This window comes from Sebastes umbrosus, chromosome 15 (genome assembly GCF_015220745.1).
Source record: "Sebastes umbrosus isolate fSebUmb1 chromosome 15, fSebUmb1.pri, whole genome shotgun sequence".
Lineage (NCBI taxonomy): Eukaryota > Metazoa > Chordata > Actinopteri > Perciformes > Sebastidae > Sebastes > Sebastes umbrosus.
In genome coordinates, this window is record NC_051283.1 from 3481450 (window position 1) to 3506548 (window position 25099).

The 25099-nt window shown below is 42.2% G+C and overlaps 1 protein-coding gene across 21 annotated transcripts in view; it reads left to right on the forward strand.

Annotated features, from left to right (window-relative positions):
• pleca (plectin a) overlaps positions 1-24849 on the forward strand; it is a 153551-nt gene extending 128702 nt beyond the window's left edge. For 18 of the 21 annotated variants that reach the window (XM_037794814.1, XM_037794815.1, XM_037794816.1 and 15 more), the window contains 15 exons: positions 109-261; positions 1648-1802; positions 1900-2026; positions 5071-5254; positions 5440-5460; positions 6050-6207; positions 6491-6669; positions 6761-6899; positions 7048-7404; positions 7647-7730; positions 7807-7911; positions 8902-9000; positions 12311-15658; positions 16756-23789; positions 23920-24849. In XM_037794814.1, coding sequence (XP_037650742.1) covers positions 109-261; positions 1648-1802; positions 1900-2026; positions 5071-5254; positions 5440-5460; positions 6050-6207; positions 6491-6669; positions 6761-6899; positions 7048-7404; positions 7647-7730; positions 7807-7911; positions 8902-9000; positions 12311-15658; positions 16756-22956 — 11310 coding nt within the window. In that variant the 3' untranslated portion in view covers positions 22957-23789; positions 23920-24849. The remainder of the gene's footprint in view (positions 1-108; positions 262-1647; positions 1803-1899; positions 2027-5070; positions 5255-5439; positions 5461-6049; positions 6208-6490; positions 6670-6760; positions 6900-7047; positions 7405-7646; positions 7731-7806; positions 7912-8901; positions 9001-12310; positions 15659-16755; positions 23790-23919) is intronic. The other 3 variants (XM_037794820.1, XM_037794830.1, XM_037794832.1) reach the window with 1 other exon arrangement.
• Positions 24850-25099: the final 250 nt, after the last annotated feature.

Sequence of the window (25099 nt, forward strand, 5' to 3'; positions counted from 1 at the left end):
AGGAGAGATACGAGTTTGTACTCCTGCTAAATGCTTTCTTAGTGAAGCTTAACGGTAATAATTGTGCATGAAACACTATAAAACATAAATTTCTTGTGTTTTTCACAGGATGAGAAAGAGCAACTGACTGAGTTCAAAACTCACCTGGAAGGCCTGAAGCGAAGGGCCAAGACCATCGTCCAGCTAAAACCACGTAACCCTGCTACCGCAATAAAGGGCAAACAGCCTGTCCAGGCCGTCTGCGACTTCAAGCAGATGGAGGTATGATTCTATTATTATTATTCTGAACACATTAATTATTTTAAATATTTTCGGACACACCCAGAATTGCTGCTGCATGCATAAAAATCACAGAAATCGTTCAATTCTTAAATATTCATAAATATAGTTATAGTTGCCAAATTCTTAATGGAATACCAAAGAGTTCAAAAGCTGCGCCCAACTTTCAGTTCACTATTAAAAGGGATAGTTTGGATTACCTACAGTAGATGGCGGTCGGCACGCCCCCAGTTTGGAGAAACAGACAGGAATACCAGAACGGGCGCAAAGCAGTGTACCGCTGTGGACGGGGCAAAATAGCAGCAGCAAAACAGATTTTAGACACACCAAGTGTACACCAGAATATTTTCACCACTTTACCTTGCCGTTAGACAGCCCTTTCCGTCAGGGTACTGAAGCCGTTATCTATGCTCTCTTCAAAGCCACCAGACTCCTTTGACAAAAACAGTAATTTTACCTTGCAGAACTTGCTGCTGGTCGACCGCTGCCTCGATGTTTGTGTTATTGTGTGACTTTGGTGAATCTGAACCAAAGTCACACAATAACACAAAAAACTATCCTTAAAGATGCGTACAATTTTTTACTTTCACTTTTATGTAACATTGCTTTTGACAACGAAGTCTAGTAGTTTGAGAAGAACGTTAGCCTAACATGGTGAAGCGTCTGCTAATTTAACACTGCTTAGCTAGCGTAGCTAATGATAGTGGGTTAAAGGCACTGTCTACGGGCTGCTGTGGTCCCACAGAATAAATTAACTCAATCAGCTAACTGTGGTGTTATTGTAAAATATAACGCTCGTAACTAGGGTAACCTAATGAGCACAAAGCGAACATCATTAATCGGTCGGCATCACAAACAGAACACGTGCAAAATGTCTGCTAACCGTGGTAACTGGTGACTCTCAGCCAAATGTGTCGTTGTTGCTCGTAGTGACAGCAGCTGTTGAAAACACGAAGACAACATGTGGGTGTACTCGTAAAAGCCTTCAATTTGACTTTAATCCATTTTAGATACAGACTCATCTGCGTTTATTATCTACGGCGACCATTTACATAAGTTACTACGAGCAACCACAGAAGCTTTCTGCTGAAAGTCACCAGTTAACACGGTTAGCAGACAGTACAGTCACTACGACTTGCAACCGCAGTAATGGCGCCGCCGCAAGCTTGCGGAACACATAAAGCAATCGCTGGATTTGTCTATACACAGACTATGGATGAGTACCTCATACAACCCCATTTTAAAACACCCAAACTATCCCTTTAATGAAGTGAAATAGTTTTCTTAATAAACACCAGTAAGTTACAGGAATATCAAGTAGTAGATTGAGTCAGTCAGACATAAGCATCTATGTTTCTGTTCCTCCAGATCACAGTTCACAGAGGAGATGAGTGCGCTCTGTTGAACAACTCGCAGCCGTTCAAGTGGAGGGTGCTCAACGATAAAGGCAGCGAGGCGCTTGTACCGTCTATCTGCTTCCTGGTTCCACCCACCAATAAAGACGCTGTGAACAGTGTTGCCGGGTGAGCTAAAAGTCTCCCCCCCCCAAAGTGTCTTAGATTAACTCAAATTCACATGCACACAGTCCGCGAGTGCTAACGTCCACTTAACCTTCCTCAGACTGGATGGGAACCTCCAGAGGCTGCAGGCGATGTGGCAGACAATGTTTGTGGACATGAAGAGCATGCTGTCCTGGCAGTACCTCATGAGAGACATCCACATCATCAAGACCTGGAACGTCACTATGGTAACAACACAGGATATACTGTATTAGAGAAAGGCTAATGCGCTAACAGAGCCTGTAAGTTGTTATAAGCACAGTGACAGATTTGTTTAAGCATGAACTTGTTACCAAAGACAGGAGGAAAATATAACTCAATATCTTTTTACTTTTAAATATTCAGCATTAATATCTACATAGTCATTAAACCCAGAGACTTGCTGAAGAGTAGTTTAACATTGTCTGCTAATCATGATATTAGTTGTGCCAGTATACCTGGTCATTTTATAGTTGCTGCATTAATACCTGGAGCATTTAATCATTATGTGGAAACAGATTAGTTCACCTTCAGTTACTCTCAAGTTAATACGGAAGCCTGGAGAGGCAAGTGAGAAAAAGAAAATTCTGGTTACCCATTTTCTATATTGTATTATCTAAATTGTTTTCTCTCCCGTGTTTATAACTAATGAACAGGTGCAAAAAAAAAGTTTTGCCAGGATCTAAGTTGGCAATTTTTCACCTGTGAAAACAGGTGGGCAGGTGATTATTTGTGTCAGGATCCTTTTTCTAAGTGTTTGTTGTTGTATTACTCATTATGGCCACAAGAGGCTGAAGTGCACCACCACCCTACTGTATGTTCTAAACAGGACTGAAAGCATTCATGTTTTCTTTCAGTTTTATTTACATAACTTGCTAACACACAATATATGAACGTTGTGTTTAGAGTGCATGGAGAAATTAAAACTCACCTGGAAGAAAACATGAATGCAAAAAAACTCTTTTTTCACCTGTTCTTAAGTCAAAAATTCAGGAGAGAAAACAATTTAGATTAAAGCCGCAAGCGGCATTTCGCGGGTTATAGCCTTTATCGCTCAAAGCGCCCCCCTAGCGGCCGATTTAAATGAAACTTCCAGTGGATGTTTCAGCTACTCTTGTGAACATATGCTGCAAGTTTGGAGACGATGGGCCAAAGGCTTGTGAAGTTAGGTCTACTGATGTGCTGAGCCCTGCCCTCTTAAAGTTCATTGGTCAACAGATTCATAACGCAATGAGGTATCAACACGCTTTATGCAACTTTAGATGACATTAGTCCAATAATGATCCATTGAAAATTTGGTAGCAGTCAGACCAACGGCTTATGAGGAGATGTCAAAAATGTGTTTTTCAAAAAATCCAATATGGCGGAAAATATTTCCAGGTGCACTTTGGAGGTCCAAGAGGCTTTATTGTAGGTCACACGGAGTTGAACATATGTGTAACATTTCAAGTCAATCGGACTTACAGTTTGAGGGGCGTGGCCTTTCCAAAATCGCATGTTTGGGCGTTAATTACAGCGCCACCATGTGGCCGATTTGAATGAAACTTTCAGCAGATGTTTCAGCTACTCTTGTGAACATATGCTGCTAGTTTGGAGATGATGGGCCAAAGGCTTGTGAAGTTAGGTCTATTGATGTGCTGAGCCCGCCCCTTAAAAATGAATTGGTCAATATCTTCACAACACAATAACATATCAACAAGCTTTATGCAAACTTTGATGAGCCTGGTCCAATAATGATTCGCAGAAAATATGCCAGCAATCAGACCTACGGTTTAGGAGGAGATGTCAAAAATGTGTTTTTCAAAAAATTCAACATGGCGGAAAATTTAGTTGGTGGACTTTCGTGGTCCAAGAGACTTTTTTGTAGATCACATTCAGCAGCACATGTCTGTCAAATTTCAAATTGATAGGACTTATGGTGTGAGGGGGCTGGCCTTGAAAAATTTTATAGCGCCACCATGTGGCCAATTGTTTTCATATTTTATGTGAAGCATTATGACATCATGTACAGTTATGGTACCAAGTCTCATGTCTCTAGGTCGTTCCAGCTCACAGCAAATTGAGCAAAGGCATAATTTAGCATAAAATGCTGAATAGGCCACGCCCACATGCACCGATCAATATCACACTTCAGATCTGTGTTAATACTTGCCCCCAGAGTATGTGCACCAAATTTGATAAAATTCTGTCCACCGGATCGTGAGGTACAAGTTTTTGATATTAGTGGCGCCCCCTATGGGTCAAGCGGACAATGCTTTGGTACGCCTATTCCCAAACACGTATTGAAGATATCTACCAAGATTTATGATGATTTGACTAATGGTCTATGAATTATGGCCAATTTCCTGCTAAGCCCCTCCAATTGAAAAGTTTGTTGGTCAACAGATTCATAACGCAATGAGGTATCAACACGCTTTATGCAACTTTAGATGACATTAGCCCAATAATGATCCACAGAAAATTTGGTAGCAATCGGACCAACGGTTTAGGAGGAGATGTCAAAAATGTGTTTTTCAAAAAATCCAATATGGCGGAAAATCTAGTTAGGCGGACTTTAGTGGTCCCAGAGGCTTTATTGTAGATCACACGGAGCTGGACATGTCTGTCAAGTTTCAAGTCAATCGGACTTACGGTGTGCGGGGCGTGGCCTTTCCAATGTCGCGTGTTTGGTCGTTAATTACAGCGCCACCATGTGGCCGATTGGGGTCATAGTTCTTGAGAAGCACATGCACATCATTTGCAGTTATTGTGCCAAGTTTCATTTTTCTCGCTCATTCCAGCTCACGGCAAATTGAGCCGCAGCATAAGACAACAAATAATAATAATAATATCAAATTCACGCAAACTCAATAGGGTTATGCCCCTTTGGGGCTATAACCCTAATTATACTCAGAAAATGGATCACCAGAATTTGTTCTTTATCACTTGCCTCTCAGGGCTTCCGTGTAAGTTAACTTAAATTCAAATGAAGCCTAGTTTAGTTGTTTCACCTCATTTTTGAAACATGTATTTGTTACATGTAGTTTTCATAATCGCTATGCAAACATTAATCTGACCTCAAATTAACAATGCTGGTGGATAAATGTTATGTTATCTTCACTTGGTTTGTCATCTTCTCTCGCTACAGAGGGAGAAAATACTTTCCTTAACACATACGTAGATTACACTGTACTTGTTGTACTGTAAAGACTTCATCTAAATAAAGGCACAGCGTTTCCGTTTAATATCCATCATCCCTGTCCCACCCTTGTAGTTTAAGACCCTGAGGGTGGAGGAGTACCGTCTAGCGCTGAGGAACCTGGAGCTGCACTACCAGGACTTCTTGAGAGACAGCCAGGACTCCCAGACGTTCGGGGCAGAGGACCGTATGCAGGTCGAGTCCAACTACAACAGAGCCAACCAGCACTACAACACAATGGTCAGCTCTGCAGAGCAAGGTGTGAACTGTTTGGTTGTCATATTTCATTTATTCCCCCGAACATGGTCTGATATTGATTATAAGACGTGTATTCACTTTTCAGTTGGACAAAACATTTTCTCATTGAATCATTCCTCAGACATTTGTGTTGAAATTCAGTCATGGTCATTTGAGTGTAAGTTGACTGTTGGATTCACATTACAGGCTATGTGCCACCCAGAGCAGGTAAGGTGCTTCAGTTACAGTGGCAGACGTGCAGTAGTAGCTTGTGATTGGCTGATCAGGACTGTGTGTGTGTGTGTGTGTTGTCATGATTCATTCCATCCATTAACTCAATCAGCTTCGTGATCCTCACTGATACTGGAATCCCTCCTAACTCCACTCATCGTTGCATTCTTGTCTCAGTGCATGGGTTTAACAACAGCTGATTTCCAACCTTTACCACTGAATGATTAAATCAATTAACTGATAAATTAACCGCTATAATGGATAATCAACATGGAACCAATCAAGCATGAACAAGTCAATTATTGTGCACATGAATACATTCACAAATCATAGACAGTAATTGTACTAAAACCCCTGTAGTTTATTAAGATGATTTTTTCCCCAAAGTATTTAAAGTAGTAGAAGTAAATAAGTTTAAGATCCTGTAACTAATACTGTACTGTTTGATATTAAAACCTATATCTTACACACGATGCAAAGTCGGACTTAGTCTTGGACTAACAACCGGCTTATTATCCAGAGATTGTGTTCTCTGCAAACTAATAATATCTATGCTCTTTTTTTTTATTTATTTCAATCCAACCAGGAGAGCAAGACGAGACGGTGTGCAAGACGTACCTGACGAATATCAAGGATCTTCGCCTGAGGCTGGAGGGTTGTGAGAATCGAACAGTAACCCGCCTCCGCCAGCCCGTGGACAGGGAGCCACTCAAAGCCTGCGCCCTGAAGACGGCGGAGCAAATGGTAACGATATGAGAACGAAAAACTGAGATACAAAACCTGAACACAAAGTCAGGAAGGAAAGGGAATTACCTCAATTAAAACAGTGTCCCTTCCAACGTGCCACAGTTTGTTAGATTAGCAGTGCTTCATAAAGTTAGTTATGTTGTGTTTAAAACCCAGTAGGTATCCTGTTGCATATCCCATTATTCCCCTAAACCAGGGGTCAGCAACCTTTACAATCAAAAGAGCCATTTTAGGTTGCTGACCCCTGCCCTAAACCAATTTCCCTTTTTTCCAATGACAGAAAGTCCAGACTGAGTTGGAGGGCTTAAAGAAAGATTTGAACTCCATCACTGAGAAGACGGAGGAGGTTCTGGCGTCTCCTCAGCAGACCAGCTCCGCCCCGATGCTGCGCTCCGAACTGGACGTCACGCTGAGGAAGATGGACCATGTCTACGGCCTCTCCACCGTCTATCTGGACAAGTGAGGCTTTTGTGACTCTCTGAACTCTTCTCGATAAATTTCCGGCTGGCACTGTGCTTTTTTATGAAGCGTAAACCTCTTTTGATTTCAGGCTGAAGACCATCGATGTCGTGATCAGAAACACTAAAGACGCAGAAGACACACTGAAGAGTTATGAGACTCGTCTGCGTGATGTTAACAAAGTGCCAGCAAACGATAAGGAGGTGGAGGACCAGCGTAGTCAGCTGAAGGTATATTCACCGATATCTACAATCAATGTACATATTTAGTTTTATATTTTGCTGTGATTAAACTCTTAACCTGCGTCATGCTTATTCCCAAACTGGACTGCTTTTCTTTCATATTAAAGGTAATGTCTTTGTTTTTTTCGTCCGACAGTCGATGCGTGCCGAAGCAGAGACCGACCAGGCGGTGTTCGACCGCCTGCAGGACGAGTTGAAGAAGGCGACGGCTATCAACGACAAGATGACAAGGCTCCACAGCGAGCGCGATGCTGAGCTGGAGCATTACCGTCAGCTGGTCAACAGCCTCCTGGAGCGCTGGCAGGCCGTGTTCGCTCAGGTCGACCTGAGGAAGCGGGAGCTCGACCTCCTCGAGCGCCACATGAACTCCTACAACGTAAGCTACGAGTGGCTCATCCACTGGCTCGGAGAAGCGAGGAAGAGGCAGGAGAAAATTCAAGCCGTGCCCATCGGTGACGGCGAGGCTCTCAAGGAGCAACTGGCAGAGGAGAAGGTATTGTAAAAGAAAAGAATGAGCTGTATGAGGCAAAAGGAAGTAAAGTCATTATGCCCTCTGCTGGTCACACTGATGGTACAGATTTAGTAAGAGTGAACTTTACTGATTTGAATGACTTACCTGCTGTTATAGTAATGATAATAAGAGTAGTCACTGTGGCTGTTCCTTTTTATTAAAAAAAAAAAAGGCATTTTGAATAGTGAAATGTCTGTTTTTAATGTTTTCATTTATACTTATAGAAACTCCTGGATGAGATTGAGAAAAACAAGGACAAGATTGAAAATTGTCAGAATAATGCAAAGGCTTACATCGACTCAGTCAAGGTACGTACTGATATTTTTAGTTTAACAAACAAGTTTTTTTCTGGCTTGATTTAAAATTATTTTCTTCTTTTTGTAGGATTACGAGCTCCAGATTTTGACTTACAAAGCCCTCCAGGATCCCATAGCATCTCCTTTAAAGAAACTCAAGATCGAGTGCGCATCTGATGATATCATTCAAGAGGTAGGTTTATCCCATGTCACCTGAGGAGAGCAGAGTGCATACATCCAGGTTTGGTTGAGTAGGACTTTCTGTTACCTGTTTTATCATTACTGTGATAAAAAAAAGGCCTTAAATGGATAGTTTGGGTGTTTTGAAGTGGGGTTGTATGAGGTATTTATCCATAGTCAGTGTATTACCTACAGTAGATGACGGTCAGCACGCCCCCAGTTTGGAGAAACAGATAAGAGTACCAGAATGGGAGCAAATCCATGTACTGCTGTGGACGGGGGCAGCAGCAAGACGTATTTTAGACAACTAAAAAAAAATATCAGTTTATGCTATATTTAGAATATTTTCATAGCTTTACCTTGCCGTCAGACAGCCCTTTCTGACGGGGAACTGAAGCCGTTGTATCCATCTATGCTCTCTTCAAAGCCACCATAGTCCTTTGAAAAACATTAACTTTACTTTGTAGAACATGGTTTTGCCTCCATTGGTAAATCTGTTTGTGTTATTGTGTGACTTTGGTGTTTTAAAGGGTTAGTTTGGATTCACCAAAGTCACACAATAACACAAACAAACTAACTGACTGACTGAGGCTATGGTAGACCAGCAGCTCCTGTGTTCTGAGAGGTAAAATTACTGTTTATGTCAATGGAGTCTGGTGGCTTTGAAGAGAGCAAAGACAACAGCTTCAGTTCCCCATCAGAAAGGGCTGTCTGACGGCAAGGTGAAGCGGTGAAAACATTCTAAATATAACGTAAACTGATATCGATTTTTTTTTAAATACGTTTTGATGCTGCCTCCATCCACAGCAGTCGGTGCTGGTATTCCTGTCTGCTGGGGGCTTCATACAACCACACTTCAAAAATGCGAACTATCCCCTTTAGCTATTCTATACGTAATCCTGGGGAACTAACTGTATTATAAAGAGTGAGTATAAAGAGTGAGAGAAATTGATAGAAAATGAATGTTTTTTGAAGTCAAGTACATCCACTGCATTTCTTTCAGTATGTTACTCTGAGAACCCGCTACAGTGAGCTGATGACTCTCACCAGCCAGTACATTAGGTTCATCACGGAAACGCAACGCCGCCTAGGAGATGAAGAGGTAATTACACACAAATTCTGAAGACATGCAGCAGCAGGCTTCTGTCAAAAACCCTAAAGTCCCACTAACACAAACAACGCCACCCTTACCTTGTTAACTGATTGATGTATGGGAAATCATTTCAATTCAATTTATTTTTATAAATTGAATCATTTGTCATCGATTGCTACCAAAATGTTGGCACTCAAAACATATGATTACTCAGTCTGTTTAGAGTGATAGAACAGCGTTCAGTGGTGAAGCAAACGGTTTCAGCACATCACATCCCCACTACGGTATATGTCTGTCATTCCCCTACACTGTGTATTTAGTCAAATCATGTCACATAGTCTGTACATATGACTCTGATTTGGCTGCAGGCATCAGCCCTGACCTCAGATCGCATTTTCCAACTGCTTGATTCAGTATTTGCTTCTTTATTTCCTCTTGAAATCACCCACACTACCTGCCTTCTCAGATCTATTATTTTTCAATCTACCTTTTTACTTTCCCTCCCTTTTTTCTTCTTTTCTAACTTTCTATTGTGTTTGATCCTTTTGAACCTGCTCGCCAGTGCTTTGGCATGATGAATATTAATCACACGCTTAAGAGATGAATTAACCCCCAAAGCACCAGGTATTTAAAGAGAAAGACCCTCTCAGCTCATGTCATTCGTCTCTACATCAGACCCTTGTCTGTAGTGAAGGGAAGGTTCAGCATTTTTTGGAGACCTTTCATAATTGAACCCGTTCACAGTACATTAAGAAGTCTCGTGTCTCTGATCTATTGGCATCAGGTTCCTGTAAACATGTTTTGCTTTGCTAGTGGAAATATCAACTTTTAATGCAAGCTATTATTTATATTGTCTTTATATAATAATGTGACATAAAACACTTATTGGGATTTGTATCAGCAGTGTTTAGGGTTGCAACTATTTATTTCTTTTTTTTTAGTTAATCTTTTAGTCTGAATGAAATGAAATATAGTTTTGAAAAATCCCCATCACAACTTTGCAGAGCTTTCTTTAAATGTCTTGTTTTGTTCGAACAAAAGCCCAAAACCCAAAGATATATAACAAAGAAAAGCAGCAGATCCTCTCATTTCAGAAAATCTTAAATATTTTACCCGATTTCTGCTCTCGATTGTCAAAATAGTCGCAAGTTATTTTTCTGTCTAATTGACTACTTGTTTCAGCTCTAATACTTTTTTTTTTTTTTCTGATTTGCACTAGCAAATAAATATAGAAGGTTGATGCAAATGTACCAGAAATGTAACCGTCCTAAACCAGAGCTTAATTAGAGCTCAATAATGACAGGTTTCTAAAGTGTTGGACCTTCCTCTTTTAGGTGTCAAATCACCTGTACAATTACACAATGCAATCGCCCGTGTTACTACAGAATATAACTCATCTCTTGATGTTCGCCTATCTGTGGTCAGAGTTAAGTGTGCCTCGATCTTGGATTTACGTCCTGTCACTTCCATTTCAATCCAAGCTGACTTTGTGTTCTGCGTTACATCCGATCATGCTGTGTTTGCTGCATCACTATGCTATTCTAATTGAATTCTGACTTCCTGTGTTTGGTATCTTTCCCACTGTGCTTCATACTTTTTGCATGCTGCTAATTATTTATTCCCTGATTATTTCTTCTTAACCCTTGTGCATCCCTTTAAAATAATTGCTCTGATGTCCTATGTCAAAAAACTGCCATAAAATTAAACATGTATTATTTTCCACTTTCACAGAGTTAAATCATAACTACCAAATATTTATTCATTTTCAGAATTTTAACCCTTCAAAAGCCAATGCCAAATGTTTGTTTACATAATGCCACTGTTGTTGTTTTTTTGAAAAAATTATATATTTTAAATGCTAGGAGGATTTTTTTTTCCATAGTCTGGGATACATCAATGATTAGCAACAACATTGATTTGGATGCATTGCATCAAACACTGCAGTGCTCCATAATACAGCAGCGATGCCCCTAGTGGAAACCAGGAGAATAGCATGGTTTTGTCCCATAGGGTAAACATGAGAAAATGTCTCAATCTGGTGGAACATAATATAAGCTACTATTTTAAAGCCAGGGCTCTAGATTGAAAACTTGAAATAACAGAATGCTTGATTTTATGCTGTAGTGGCTGTGGGATCAAACATTGTGGTTGTAATGGGTTACAGTTTATTATAAACTTATTATAGGAGCTGAAGATGAACTTCCAAAATAAAATAAAAACTCACACCCTTGCCAAGATTTATGACATATGCATTAACACAGTCAAAATTATTAAAAAAATATAAAGCCAACATGTCCCTAGTGATGCACAAGGATTAATGACTTTAAACATTTTACAAAAAGCTGTTTATATTTTAAGAATGTAAAGATTGAGGAGAGAACAACTCTAACATTTAAATATTGAATGGTGATTCAATTAAGCAGAAACGTTCCTTTAGAAACCAAAATATTAAGTATTTTATCGGGTAACACTTTATAATAACCATCATCAGCATAACATATGCCTTCTTCTTCTAAATGGTAAAATTATTGTTAATTAAACTTAGTTAATAGTTATTTTACTGCAGACAATGAAATGATTAATTCATGTTTACTAATTATTAGTAATTATATAATTGATGTTATTTTAACAGTTTATTGTTGCACACATAACATTTTATATATATATAGATATTTGTTAATGATTAAGATATTATTTGTAAACCTTTAAGTTTGTAAAACATCTATAAACATTACATAGACAGATGTTTGTAACACTTTGTTAATGGTTAATAATTGTTTTTTGATTATAATACCTTGTTAAACTGTTTATAAATACACTGTAAAGCATCTATAAACCATTTGGAAATGATGGATATTATCAAGTGTTACCTTTTATAGCAGCAACATCACACTCATCACAACGTGACAATACTTACACTGAGTTTGCTATCATCACTACTACATACATGTTATTTTTTATATTTGTAACAAGCCTATGATATACAGTACCGATCAGGCTTTAATACAGATTATTTAAAACATCGATCAAATGAAATACTTCAACTGCATGAAAGTAAAGTGTAGTTTCGTGCTGTGGTGTTGTGAAGTAAGGTGTCATTCTGTGTGCCACACATTAAATGAACATGACAAGCATTTCCCAATACAGTATTTTCCCTCTAGTTAACAGAACTGTTGTAGATAATTAACTATAACATATTGTCATGTATTTACATTTTCATGTACCTACATGGTTTAGAACTACTTTCATATTGAAGTTTTACTTTGTAGTCTAACACCTAACATTTCCCTTTGCTCCCTCTTTGCTTCTACTAATACAGAAAGCTTCTGAGAAACTGAAAGAAGAGGAGAGGAGAAGGATGGCAGAGATACAGGCTGAGTTAGATAAACAGAAACAGTTGGCTGAGGCTCATGCTAAATCTGTGGCCAAAGCAGAACAAGAAGCCCAGCAGCTGAAGCTGCAGATGAAAGAAGAAGCCAGCAAAAGGCAAGATGTTGCGGTGGACGCTGAGAAACAGAAGCAGAACATACAACATGAGCTGCATCATCTCAAGAATCTGTCCGAGCAGGAGATCAAGTCCAAGAGTCACCAGCTGGAAGAGGCGCTAGTCAGTCGGACCAGAATCGAGGAGGAGATCCACATAATTAGAGTCCAGTTAGAGACGACAATAACACAGAAACGCACGGCTGAGGTTGAGCTGCAGCAGCTCAGAGACACGGCCGCCGAGGCCGAGAAGCTCAGGAAAGCCGCACAGGAGGACGCAGAAAGGCTCCGCAAGCAGGTGACTGAAGAGACTCAGAAAAAGAAAAATGCAGAAGATGAGCTGAAACGTAAATCCGAGGCAGAAAAAGAGGCTGCCAAGCAGAAGCAGAAAGCACTGGATGACCTGCAGAAATTCAAAATGCAAGCCGAGGAGGCAGAGAGGCGCATGAAACAGGCGGAGGAGGAGAAACTGAGGCAGATCAAGGTGGTAGAGGAGGTGGCACAAAAGAGTGCCACCACACAGCTGCAAAGCCATTCCCAGTCATTCAACGAGAAGGCAACCAAACTGGAGGCATCCCTGAAGAGGGAGCAGGGCACTGTTCTTCAGTTGCAGGAGGAAGCTGAAAAACTCAGGAAGCAACAAGAGGAAGCTAACAAAGCCAGGGAGCAAGCGGAGATACAGCTTGAAATGTGGAGACAGAAGGCCAACGAGGCGCTCCGCCTGAGGCTGCAAGCTGAAGAGGAGGCCCAAAAGAAGAGTCTGACTCAAGAGGAAGCAGAGAGGCAGAAAGTTGAGGCAGAGCGTGATGCCAAGAAAAGGGCTAAAGCTGAAGACGTTGCTCTTAAACAGAAGGAGAATGCAGAGAAAGAGTTAGAAAAACAGAAGAACTTTGCAGAACAGGTAGCTCAGCAAAAGCTGTCTGCAGAGCAGGAATGCATACGGCTGAAGGCTGACTTTGACCATGCTGAACAACAAAGGGGCCTGCTGGATAACGAGCTCCAGCGTCTAAAGAATGAGGTGAATGCCGCAGAGAAGCAGAGGAAACAACTGGAGGACGAGCTGGCCAAAGTCAGAAGTGAAATGGACGCTCTTCTGCAGATGAAGAAACAAGCTGAGAAAAAGACGCAGTCCAACACCGAAAAGAGCAAGCAGCTTCTCGAGTCTGAAGCATTGAAAATGAAACAACTCGCCGACGAAGCAACTAGACTGAGATCAGTCGCTGAAGAGGCGAAGAAGCAGAGGCAGACCGCAGAGGAAGAAGCAGCTCGGCAGAGAGCTGAGGCTGAGAAAATACTCAAAGAAAAACTGGCCGCCATCAACGAGGCAACTCGTCTGAAGACGGAAGCTGAGATCGCTCTGAAAGCTAAAGAAGCAGAAAACGAACGACTGAAAAGAAAAGCCGAGGACGAGGCTTATCAGAGGAAGCTGCTGGAGGATCAGGCCGCTCAGCATAAACAAGACATCCAAGAGAAGATCACACACCTGAAGAGCTCATCTGATTCTGAGTTAGTGAGACAAAAAACAATCGTTGAAGAAACTCTGAGGCAAAAGAAGGTGGTTGAAGAAGAAATTCACATCATTAAGATCAACTTTGAGAAAGCATCAAAAGGCAAGTCGGATTTGGAGGTGGAGTTAAAGAAGTTGAAGGTTATTGCAGAGGAGACGCAGAAGAGCAAACTCAAAGCCGAGGCAGAGGCTGAGAAACTGAAAAAGCTTGCTGCAGAGGAAGAGAAGAAAAGGAAAGAATCAGAGGAGAAGGTGAAGAGGATTACTGCAGCGGAAGAAGAGGCAGCTCGACAATGCAAAGCTGCTCAGGAGGAAGTTGAACGCCTCAAGAAGAAAGCTGCCGAGGCAAACAAACAGAAAGACAAGGCCGAGAAAGATGCAGAGAAGCAGGTGGTTCTGGCCAAAGAGGCAGCACAGAAATGCAGTTCGGCAGAGCAGAAAGCCCAAGACGTTCTCAGCAAGAACAAAGAGGACGGCCTTGCTCAGGAAAAGCTGAAAGCTGAGTTTGAAAACGCTAAGAAACTTGCACAAGCGGCCGAGAAAGCCAAAGAGAAAGCGGAGAAAGAGGCTGCCCTGCTCCGACAAAAAGCCGCGGAGGCTGAAAAGCAGAAAAAATCTGCAGAGGATGAAGCTGCGAAACAGGCCAAAGCTCAAAAAGATGCAGAGAAGCTGCGGAAGGAGGCAGAGGAGGAGGCTGAAAAGCGAACGGCGGCTGAAGCGACGGCTCTAAAGCAGAAAAAGCAGGCTGATGCAGAGATGGCCAAGCACAAAAAAGAAGCAGAGCAAGCACTGAAGCAGAAGTCTCAGGTTGAGAAGGAGCTTACAATGGTCAAACTGCGGCTGGATGAAACTGATAAGCAGAAAGCTGTGTTGGATGAGGAGCTTCAGCGAGTTAAAGGTGAAGTGAATGATGCCGTCAAGCAAAAGGCGCAGGTGGAGGATGAACTGTCCAAAGTCAAGATCCAGATGGATGAGCTCCTGAAACTCAAGCTTAAGATTGAGGGAGAAAACAAGCGCCTCATGAAGAAAGACAAAGATAACACACAGAAATTACTCGCGGAAGAAGCAGGGAAAATGAAGAGCCTGGCGGAGGATGCTGCCAGACTTAGTGTGGAAGCTGAGGAGGCAGCCAGACAGAGACAGATCGCCGAGTCGGACTTGACTGAGCAGAGGGCTCTTGCAGAGAAAATGCTAAAGGAGAAAATGCAGGCCATCCAGGAGGCTACAAAATTAAAAGCTGAGGCAGAGGAGCTCCAGAAACAGAAGAACCAGGCACAGGAAAAGGCTAAAAAATTACTGGAGGACAAACAGCAGATCCAGCAGCGCCTTGATAAGGAGACAGAGGGCTTCCAAAAATCATTAGAGGCTGAGCGAAAGAGGCAGCTTGAAGTTTCAGCTGAAGCAGAGAAACTGAAATTAAGGGTGAAAGAGCTCAGTGACGCTCAGTCCAAAGCTGAAAAGGAGGCTAAGAAATTCAAGCAACAAGCAGATGAAGCCAAAGTGCGTCTTGAAGAGACAGAAAAACAAACCACAGTAACTGTTGTGCAGAAGTTGGAGACACAGAGGCTGCAGAGCACCAGAGAGGCTGGTGACCTGAAGGAAGCCATCGCTAACCTCGAAAAAGAGAGGGAGAAACTGAAAAAACAGGCGGACGATCTTCAGAAAAACTCTAAAGAGGTATTTTGACATAATTAACGCCAATAGTCAATTTACACAACCCCTCCAATTAACATAGTCCTGTTAAACACACTAACTACAGTATTTGTAGAAAGACATGTAACATTTCATGTAAATTGCAGAGACTTCAAGTAACATCCAGCAATTTATATGAATGTCATTCAAAACATAATACTGCAGAGTCCAAATGGTCACTAGGAAGACATTGAACGACTTATTAGGAAATACTACTTTCTTGCCGAGAGTTAAATTAAAAAAATTGATATCGCCCTCGTGTCTGTAAGCTGAATATGAAACTACTGTGAGGAGACGTTAGCTTAGCATAAAGACTGCAAACGGCTAGCTCTGTCAAGTTCACTTCAGTTTTTGTACGGATTAAACAAACAATGTTTCATAAATAAAGGCGCAACTCAACCCGTTTCGAACAATATAATTGGTTGATGCCTTTATTCATGGTGCAAAAGCTCCAAAAGACCTGCCATGTTCCGGAAAAAAGTGATGCTTTTTTTGCCACGTAATAATTGTGTTCTGTGGGAAGTGTTCACGAGAAAAAACAACAGTTTGAAAAAATATATATCTTCGCACACAAAGAAAACAACAACGCCTGTGTATAAAGACCTTTAGAGCTGCTGGTAGGCGGCCAAGCGGCCAGGCACGCTCACAAAACCCACTGGGAGCTGAGCTGGCTGGAGCTCTCTCAAGAGACCGGTCTCGTAGATGCACCTACGTTGGCTAGCTAGCTGGCCAGCTTACAGCGGGTTCTGTGAGCGTGCCTGCTCGGATGGCTGACTGACATTCCCCGCAGGCTCGAGCTTGCTGCCGCACCAGTTTGTGGAGCTTCTCAACTCCAAAAACGTCCATAAGTTTTCGTACAACTGCCAATATTTGAAATCTACACCATTGATTTTTCGCCTCAAAACTTCTCAGGAGTGAATTTAATGTTTTCATTCTTACAGCATACAGAGGGGTGTCAGTTTTCTCATCCAACTCTCAGCAAGAAAGAATATTTCAAAAATTGTTTCACTATTACTCTGAATATTAATGACTTACATGCAATGACTGACATTTCACTGATTTTGTTCTTTTTTTCCAAATAGATGGCAAATGCACAGCAAGAACAAATTGAGCAACAGAAGGCCATTCTTCAGCAGACCTTCCTCACAGAGAAGGAGCTGTTGTTGAAAAGAGAAAAGGCTGTTGAAGATGAGAAGAAGAAGCTTGAGAAACAGTTTGAGGGTGAAGTGAACAAGGCCAAAGCTCTCAAAGATGAACAAGAACGTCAGCAGAAGCTAATGGAAGAGGAGAAGAAGAAACTTCAGGCCGTTTTGGATGAAGCTGTAAAGAAGCAAAAGGGGGCTGAAGCAGACATGAAAAACAAGCAGAAAGAAATGGAAGTGCTTGAAAAGAAAAGGCTTGAACAAGAAAAGCTCCTGGGAGAGGAAAACAAAAAGCTCAGAGAGAAACTTCAGAGTCTTGAGGTCGCCTCCAAACAGGCCGCCTCCAATACGAAGGACATTAATGTCCAGACTGATGAGGTTCCTGAAGAGCAGGTAGTTACCATGACGACGGTGGAAACAACAAAGAAAGTTTTCAATGGCTCTGTGGAAGTGGACGGAGCGAAGAAAGATGCAATGTCACCGTTTGCATTTGATGGAATCAGAGAGAAAGTTCCTGCTGAAAGGCTTCACAGCATTGGTGTCCTGACCAAAAAGGAATTAGACAAATTGAAAAAGGGCAAAGTCTCTCTGCAAGACCTCGGGAAGACAGATAAAGTTAAAGCATGTCTTCAGGGTCAGAGCTGTGTCGGAGGTGTGTTGACTCCATCCAAAAAGACAATGAGTGTCTATCAGGCTATGACAGAGAACAAGATCACTCCTAACACTGCCACAATGCTCCTTGAAGCTCAAGCAGCTTCTGGTTACATCGTTGATCCAGTGAAAAATAAACTCCTCTCTGTAGATGAGGCTGTTAAAGAGGAGATAATCGGCCCTGAGCTCCATGACAGGATGCTCTCCGCAGAGCGAGCAGCCACTGGCTTCAAGGATCCCTACACTGGAGCCAAAATCTCTCTCTTTGAGGCCATGAAGAAGGGACTTATTGAAAAGGAGCAGGCCACCAAATTCCTAGATGTGCAGCTTGCAACTGGTGGCATCGTTGACCCCATCAATAGCCATAGAGTGCCACTTCAGACCGCCTACAAGCAAGGGCAGTTTGATGCAGACATGAACAAGAAACTCACTGATCCCAGCGATGATTGCAAGTTATTCATTGAGCCCAGCACTCAGGAGCAACTCACCTACAAACAGTTGCTGGAGAAATGCACCAAAGATCCAGAAACAGGACTGCTGGTATTACCAGTAACAGAGAAAGCTGCTCAGAGTGAGAGAACATACACGGATATGGAGACTAAAGAAGTGTTCAGCACATCAAACGTCATCGTGCCTTTTGGAAGGTTCAAAGGCAAAACTGTCACCATTTGGGAAGTCATCAATTCAGAATATTTCACCGAGGTGCAAAGAAGAGAACTGATTCGCCAGTACAAGACTGGCAAGATCACAGTAGAGAAGATTATCAAGATTGTCATCACTGTTGTGGAAGACAAGGAGAAGGATAAGGAAAATGTGTTTAGTGGTTTGAGGGCTCCGGTGTCTGCCAGTGAACTGTTAGAGTCTAAGATTATAAACAAAGACTTGTTCAACAAATTGAGTAACGGAAAGGTAACGGTGAAAGAGATCTCTGAGATGGAGCCTGTGAAGAAGGCACTGCAAGGAACGCCGAGCATTGCTGGATTGTTGGATGAACCAACCAAGGAGAAAATGCCTTTCTACCAAGCTATGAAGAAAGAATTGCTGTCGCCAGAAACTGCTATGAACCTTCTTGAAGCTCAAGCAGCGACTGGGTTTGTTATCGATCCCATCAAAAATGAGAGGGTTCCCGTTGATGAAGCTGTTAAGTCGGGTCTTGTGGGCCCAGAACTCCATGAGCGACTTCTGTCAGCAGAGAGAGCTGTCAGCGGCTACAGAGACCCATATACAGGAAAGAAGGTGTCTCTCTTTGAAGCTATGAACAAAGGCCTTATCAAGAAAGACCATGGCATCCGCCTGCTTGAGGCACAACTCTCAACAGGTGGAATTATTGACCCTGTTAACAGCTATCGCATCCCACATGAAGTTGCCTGCAAGCGTGGATATTTTGATGAGGAAATCAGCAAGACCTTGAACAAAAACACTGCTGACACAAAGGTGTTTTATGATCCGAACACACAAGAGGATTCAACCTATGCTCAGCTCATGAACAAATGTGTCACGGACAAAGAAACTGGACTCCCATTGCTTTCTCTTTCAAAGAAGGCTGCAAAGCCAAAAGAAGACAAACGGATTACAGAAGCTAAGACAAAAGAGGCTTTGAACCATTCAACTATGGAGCTGGAGTATGGCCCTTTCAAAGGCAGAAAAGTCACAATTTGGGAGATCATACACTCTGAATACATCACTGAGGTGCAAAGAATTGAGCTGATTCGCCAGTACAGAATGGGGCAGGTGACAATTGAAAAGCTGATAACGATCGTGATAACGATGGTTGAGGAAAGAGAGGAAAAAACAAAGGAAGAGGCCTGTTTTGAAGGCCTCAGAGCACCAGTCACTGCCAGCTCTTTGCTTGATTCCAACATCATCGATAAGGCTACATTTGACCAAATCCAACAGGGCAAAAAGACGGCGAAAGAAGTTAGTGAAACTGATAAGGTACGGAAGTACTTGCAGGGCACAGACAGCATTGATGGCATCACTATGGAAGATTCAAATGAGAAGTTAAGCATATACCAAGCAATGAAGAAGAATGTTTTGCAGCAAAACACTGGGCTAGCCCTACTCGAGGCCCAAGCTGGAACTGGTTTCATAATTGATCCGGTCAAAAATCTGAAATACTCCGTGGATGACGCTGTGAAGGTTGGAGTTGTTGGTCCAGAACTTCATGAGAAACTTCTCTCTGCTGAAAAAGCAGTGACTGGATACAAAGATCCGTATACAGGCAATAAGATTTCTCTATTCCAAGCCATGAAGAAAGAGCTCGTCCTGAGGGAGCATGCGATTCCTCTCCTGGAGGCTCAGTTTACTACAGGAGGGATCATTGATCCAGTCAGCAGCCATCGTGTTCCCAATGACGTGGCCATTCAGCGCGGCTTTTGCAGTAAACAAATGTCCAAGTCCTTCAATGAACCCTCAGGCGACGTTAAAGGCTTCACCAATCCCAACACCAATGAAAGTGTCACTTACAAAGAGTTGGTGGAGAAATGTGTGAGAGATGCCAACTCTGGCCTGTGCTACCTGCCTCTGTCAAAGGTTGAAGCTCCTGCTCCAGTTGAGAAATCTTATCAGTACACAGAGGAGCAAGCCCAAACAGATCTAGCCAGCACTCAGATTGAGATTCCTCATAAGAGTTTCGCAGGAAAGACTATGACCATTTGGGAAATCATGAACTCAAATATGCTTCCAGAGGAGGAGAGGCTGCGCCTCATGGAGCAGTATCGCTCGGGGCAAATCACAAAGGAAAGAATGCTAATCATCATCATTGAAATCGTTGAACAAAGGGAGACTCTCAAGTCAGAGCAGAGCATGTCATGTGATGTTATCAGAAGAAGGATCACTATTGAGGAGCTATACAGTGCACGAATTATCGACTTGCACACATACAACCTTTTGAAACAAGAAAAGATGACGATTCGTGAGGTAATGGAAATGCCGTCAGTCAAACAGTACCTCTTTGGTACTGGTTGCATTGCTGGAATCATGTCAGACAACCCTCCAAAGATCAGCATTTACCAGGCTATGAAGACCGGAAAGATTAAGCCTGAAGTTGCTCTGAATCTCCTCGAGGCCCAAGCGGCGACAGGTTTCATGATCGATCCAGTAAAAGATGAACTTCTAACAGTTGATGAAGCTGTGCGCAAGGGACTCGTGGGCCCTGAACTTCATGACAAGCTTCTCTCTGCTGAAAGAGCAGTTACAGGGTACAAGGATCCCTACAGCGGGAAAGTGATCTCTCTCTTCCAAGCAATGAAAAAAGACCTTGTTCCTGAGGATTATGCCTTGAGGCTTTTGGAGGCCCAGAATGCCACCGGTGGATTAATTGATCCAGAGTACTACTTCCGCCTCCCAACAGACGTTACCATGCAGCGCGGATACATCAACAAGGAGACGCTTGACAGAATATCTGAACCTACTGAGGATGTGCGAGGTTACACTGATCCAACGACGGATGAAAAACAGTCGTACGCCCAGCTACTGAAAAGATGCAGAGTTGATAAAGAAAGTGGTTTGCGGCTACTTTCGCTGGCAGATAGAAGACTTCTCTTCAAGGGTCTCAGGAAGCAAATCACCGTGGACCAGCTGCTCCGTTCACAGATTATCAGCCAAAAGACGTACGACGAACTCACTGAGGGTAGCATTTCAGTGGAGGAGGTCAGCAGAGACGTGAAGAAATACCTGGAGGGTACCAGCTGTATTGCTGGTGTGTATGTGGAGTCTAGCAAAGACCGACTGTCTATTTACCAAGCAATGAAGAAGAACATGATCAGACCAGGGACTGCCTTTGAGCTCCTTGAGGCTCAAGCTGCCACAGGGTATGTAATTGATCCTATTAAGAACTTGAAACTAAACGTCACCGAAGCTGTTCAGATGGGCGTTGTTGGCCCAGAGTTTAAAGATAAACTCCACTCAGCTGAACGGGCAGTCACAGGCTACAAGGACCCTTATTCTGGCAAGGTTATCTCACTGTTCCAGGCTATGAAAAAGGGCCTCATCCTGAAAGACCACGGCATTCGTCTGCTAGAGGCTCAAATTGCTACTGGTGGAATCATTGACCCACAGGAGAGCCATCGCTTGCCTGTTGAAGGAGCATATGAACGTGGCCTCTTTGATGAGGAAATGAATGAAATCCTCACTGACCCATCTGATGACACAAAGGGCTTCTTTGACCCCAACACTGAGGAAAACCTCACCTACCTGCAGCTGATGGAGAGATGTATGATAGACCCAGAAACGGGCCTCGCTCTTCTGCTGCTCAAAGAGAAGAAGCGCGAGAGGAAGACGTCATCCAAGTCCTCCGTTCGCAAACGTAGGGTCGTCATCGTCGATCCAGAGACAGGCAAAGAGATGTCCGTGTATGAGGCGTACCAGAAGGGGCTCATTGACCACCAGACCTATCAGGAGCTCGCAGAGCAGGAGTGCGAATGGGAGGAAATCACCATCACTTCCTCTGATGGAGTTGTGAAATCCATGATCATTGACAGAAGGTCTGGTCGGCAGTACGACATCGATGATGCAATCTCAAAGGGCCTGATTGACAAGTCGGCTCTGGATCAGTACCGTGCAGGAACTCTGTCCATCACAGAGTTTGCAGACATGCTGTCTGGAAACATGAGCGGCAGCAGATCACGCTCATCCTCCTTTGGCTCCTCTTCCTCTTACACCATGAGCCCAATACCTTCTATAAAAACACCAGCAACCACATGGAACGACCCAACTGAGGAAACTGGCCCCGTGGCTGGAATCTTGGACACAGAAACACTGGAGAAGGTGTCCATCACAGAGGCCATACACAGAAACCTTGTGGACAATATAACAGGTCAAAGGTTGCTGGAAGCTCAGGCCTGCACAGGAGGTATTCTCGACCCAAATACTGGAGAGAAATTCGCTGTTGCAGATGCCATGAACAAAGGGCTCGTGGATAAAATCATGGTGGACCGCATCAGTCTAGCCCAGAAGGCTTGCAATGGATTTGAGGATCCCAGAACCAAAACCAAAATGTCAGCGGCCCAAGCTCTAAAGAAAGGCTGGCTGTACTATGAGGCCGGGCAGCGGTTCCTTGAGGTCCAGTATCTCACTGGCGGATTAATTGAACCAGATGCTACTAGCAGAGTCTCCATAGACGAGGCTGTGAAGAAGGGCACTTTAGATGCACGCACTGCGCAGAAGTTACGAGATGTTAGCGCATACTCGAAATACCTCACATGCCCTAAAACCAAGCTTAAGATCTCTTACAAGGATGCGATGGAAAGAAGCATGATAGAGGAGGGGACTGGTCTGCGACTACTTGAAGCATCATCCCAATCAAGCAAAGGCCTCTACAGCCCCTACAGCGTCAGCGGCTCAGGCTCCGCTTCTGGGTCACGTTCCGGCTCAAGATCTGGTTCCAGGTCCGGCTCCAGAAGAGGCAGCATTGATGCCACGGGATCAAGTTTCACAACAACCTTCTCTTCCACTTCCTACAGTTCACCAAGCTATGGCCGCCGATACTGATGAGATTTTCTAAGGGAAGGATACACTATAAAGCCACAGTGCTCACCAGATGCCTACTTCTCAGTGGAATAAGGACTGCCTTTATTCTGCTCTGCATGTGGTCGTTACAGGACTTTTAATATTTAATTTTATACAAGTTGAATAATTTTGATTATCGTATGCGTCACATTTACTTTTAGTTACGTTTCTGCTATCTTATCAGACTTTCTGATTAGCGTACTGCAGCATACGCTAAAGCTGTTTATTATTTCCAATATCTATCCCAAAAGTTTCAAGTGTACATGATATTTTTTTGTTTTTTAAAGTTTAAGATCATAAGAACTTGCTGTTCTACAAACAAGATTCTAGTTGCAATATTGTGCGTGTTACACTATAACCGAAACTGTTCATTACCATTAGCCTGATTGAACCAAACAAAACTTTCTGTATATGTGTATATTTCTGAATATTGGAAAAAAAAAGAAAAGTTAGCTAAAGAACGATAAATGCCACTTTGCAGAGCAGAATAAGGAGTCTCTCCTGAAGAGGAATAAACACTAAGAGTGTCTGCTTTAAGAATGCCAAGCTTCAAGATCTTTTTTCTCCTGGGCTACACTGCCGCATATACTCTCCCAATATCTACTCCATTCCCAGTTGTCTGTCCTATAACCTGGAGTTACAGCAACATGCTAACCTTGTAAAGTGAACCTCAAAGAGCAAGCTCCCATAAATGGAAGGATTATGTAGCCTATTATGACCATCAGCACCAAACTGACACTTCTGGACTTTAAACAACCAACCTCAAGACCAACACATACTGTACAAGTCCCTGCCTTTCTGAACACTTTAAAGAGGTACGTTATGAGAACACTTGCATTTAATCATGCTTCAATTTAGTGCAATTTCATGGTTATGTTTGTGTCATTTAGGTTCTGAATTTCTAAAGTCTAATGTTGTTCAATGTGGATTTTTTTTCTGTTTCAGATATTCTCTCCACAGTTCGTCTCCAGCTCTTTGCTCAGATGTCTTCCAGAGACCTGTGGCATTAATGTGGTCTGTGGCCTTCACTGTAATCAAGAACTTTATGCAAACACTACAGAAACACACTTGCTCATACGACGTTTCATCAGATTCTTTTAACTGTGGACCATTTTGAAACTTGCATTTAACCTTGAACTCATTTAAAGGCCTAAACCATGCTTTGTAAGTGCCTGCAAAATACTCAAACACTTAAATGGGATGTTGAGTATTACAGTATAACATGGTGCAGTGGTTACGCTGTAAACTGGCTGATGCATGACTGAGAGAGCAATGCTACCCATAATGGTATGATTACTGTGTTATCAGGTAAGCCTTTTTACAGTCCAACTACAGTATGTCACAGTCTAACAGTTCATTTCAGTGTCATAGATCTGGTAGCCACACCGGGCTAAAAATGTATGGTTTGAATATTTAATAGCTAAGATTTTACATTTGAATTTGTCCCCCTACACAAGTAATGTAATATATGTACTGTACATTGATGAATATGTAGAGCACTATTGCTAAAAGCCATGAATTAACATTTCTTTGAGAAGATCTTTAAGCTTTGCCACCAGACCCAGTATTTGTATTTTCCACACATATACTTGTTTTGATTTGAATTCTCCTTTGTAAAGCAACACATATGATCTATATCATTTTATTTTCATATTCTATATTTCTGCTTTGCATGATTTACTAACATTTAAAAAGGTGCAAAAACGAAATAGTTGTATCCATTAAAGCATTTGTTTTATTATGTTTCAAAAGGTTTGAAGGATGTATTTTAATGAGGGTTGTCAAGCCTTGTTGAAAAGGGTGTATTTATAATAAAATGGTGACAAGGAATTTTATTGTAACACCTTACGCTATGTAAATAAACATGGAAATTAATTTTTTCTCTCTCAAGTTTATTCATTTTTAAATTTTGACAATAATGTTGGCTTTAAATCTGATGAGGTCTTTAAAGACCAATTTTCATCAAATTTAAAGCCAAAATGATTTGTATCAGATAGCAGCAGATTTGAATCAACATGGATTACTATAGACACATTTTCTATGTTTAATTACCTAGCACAGCTATAACTTTACACCACAAATTACAGCACACAAAAATCCAATATGAATGTATCCAATTTAGTGA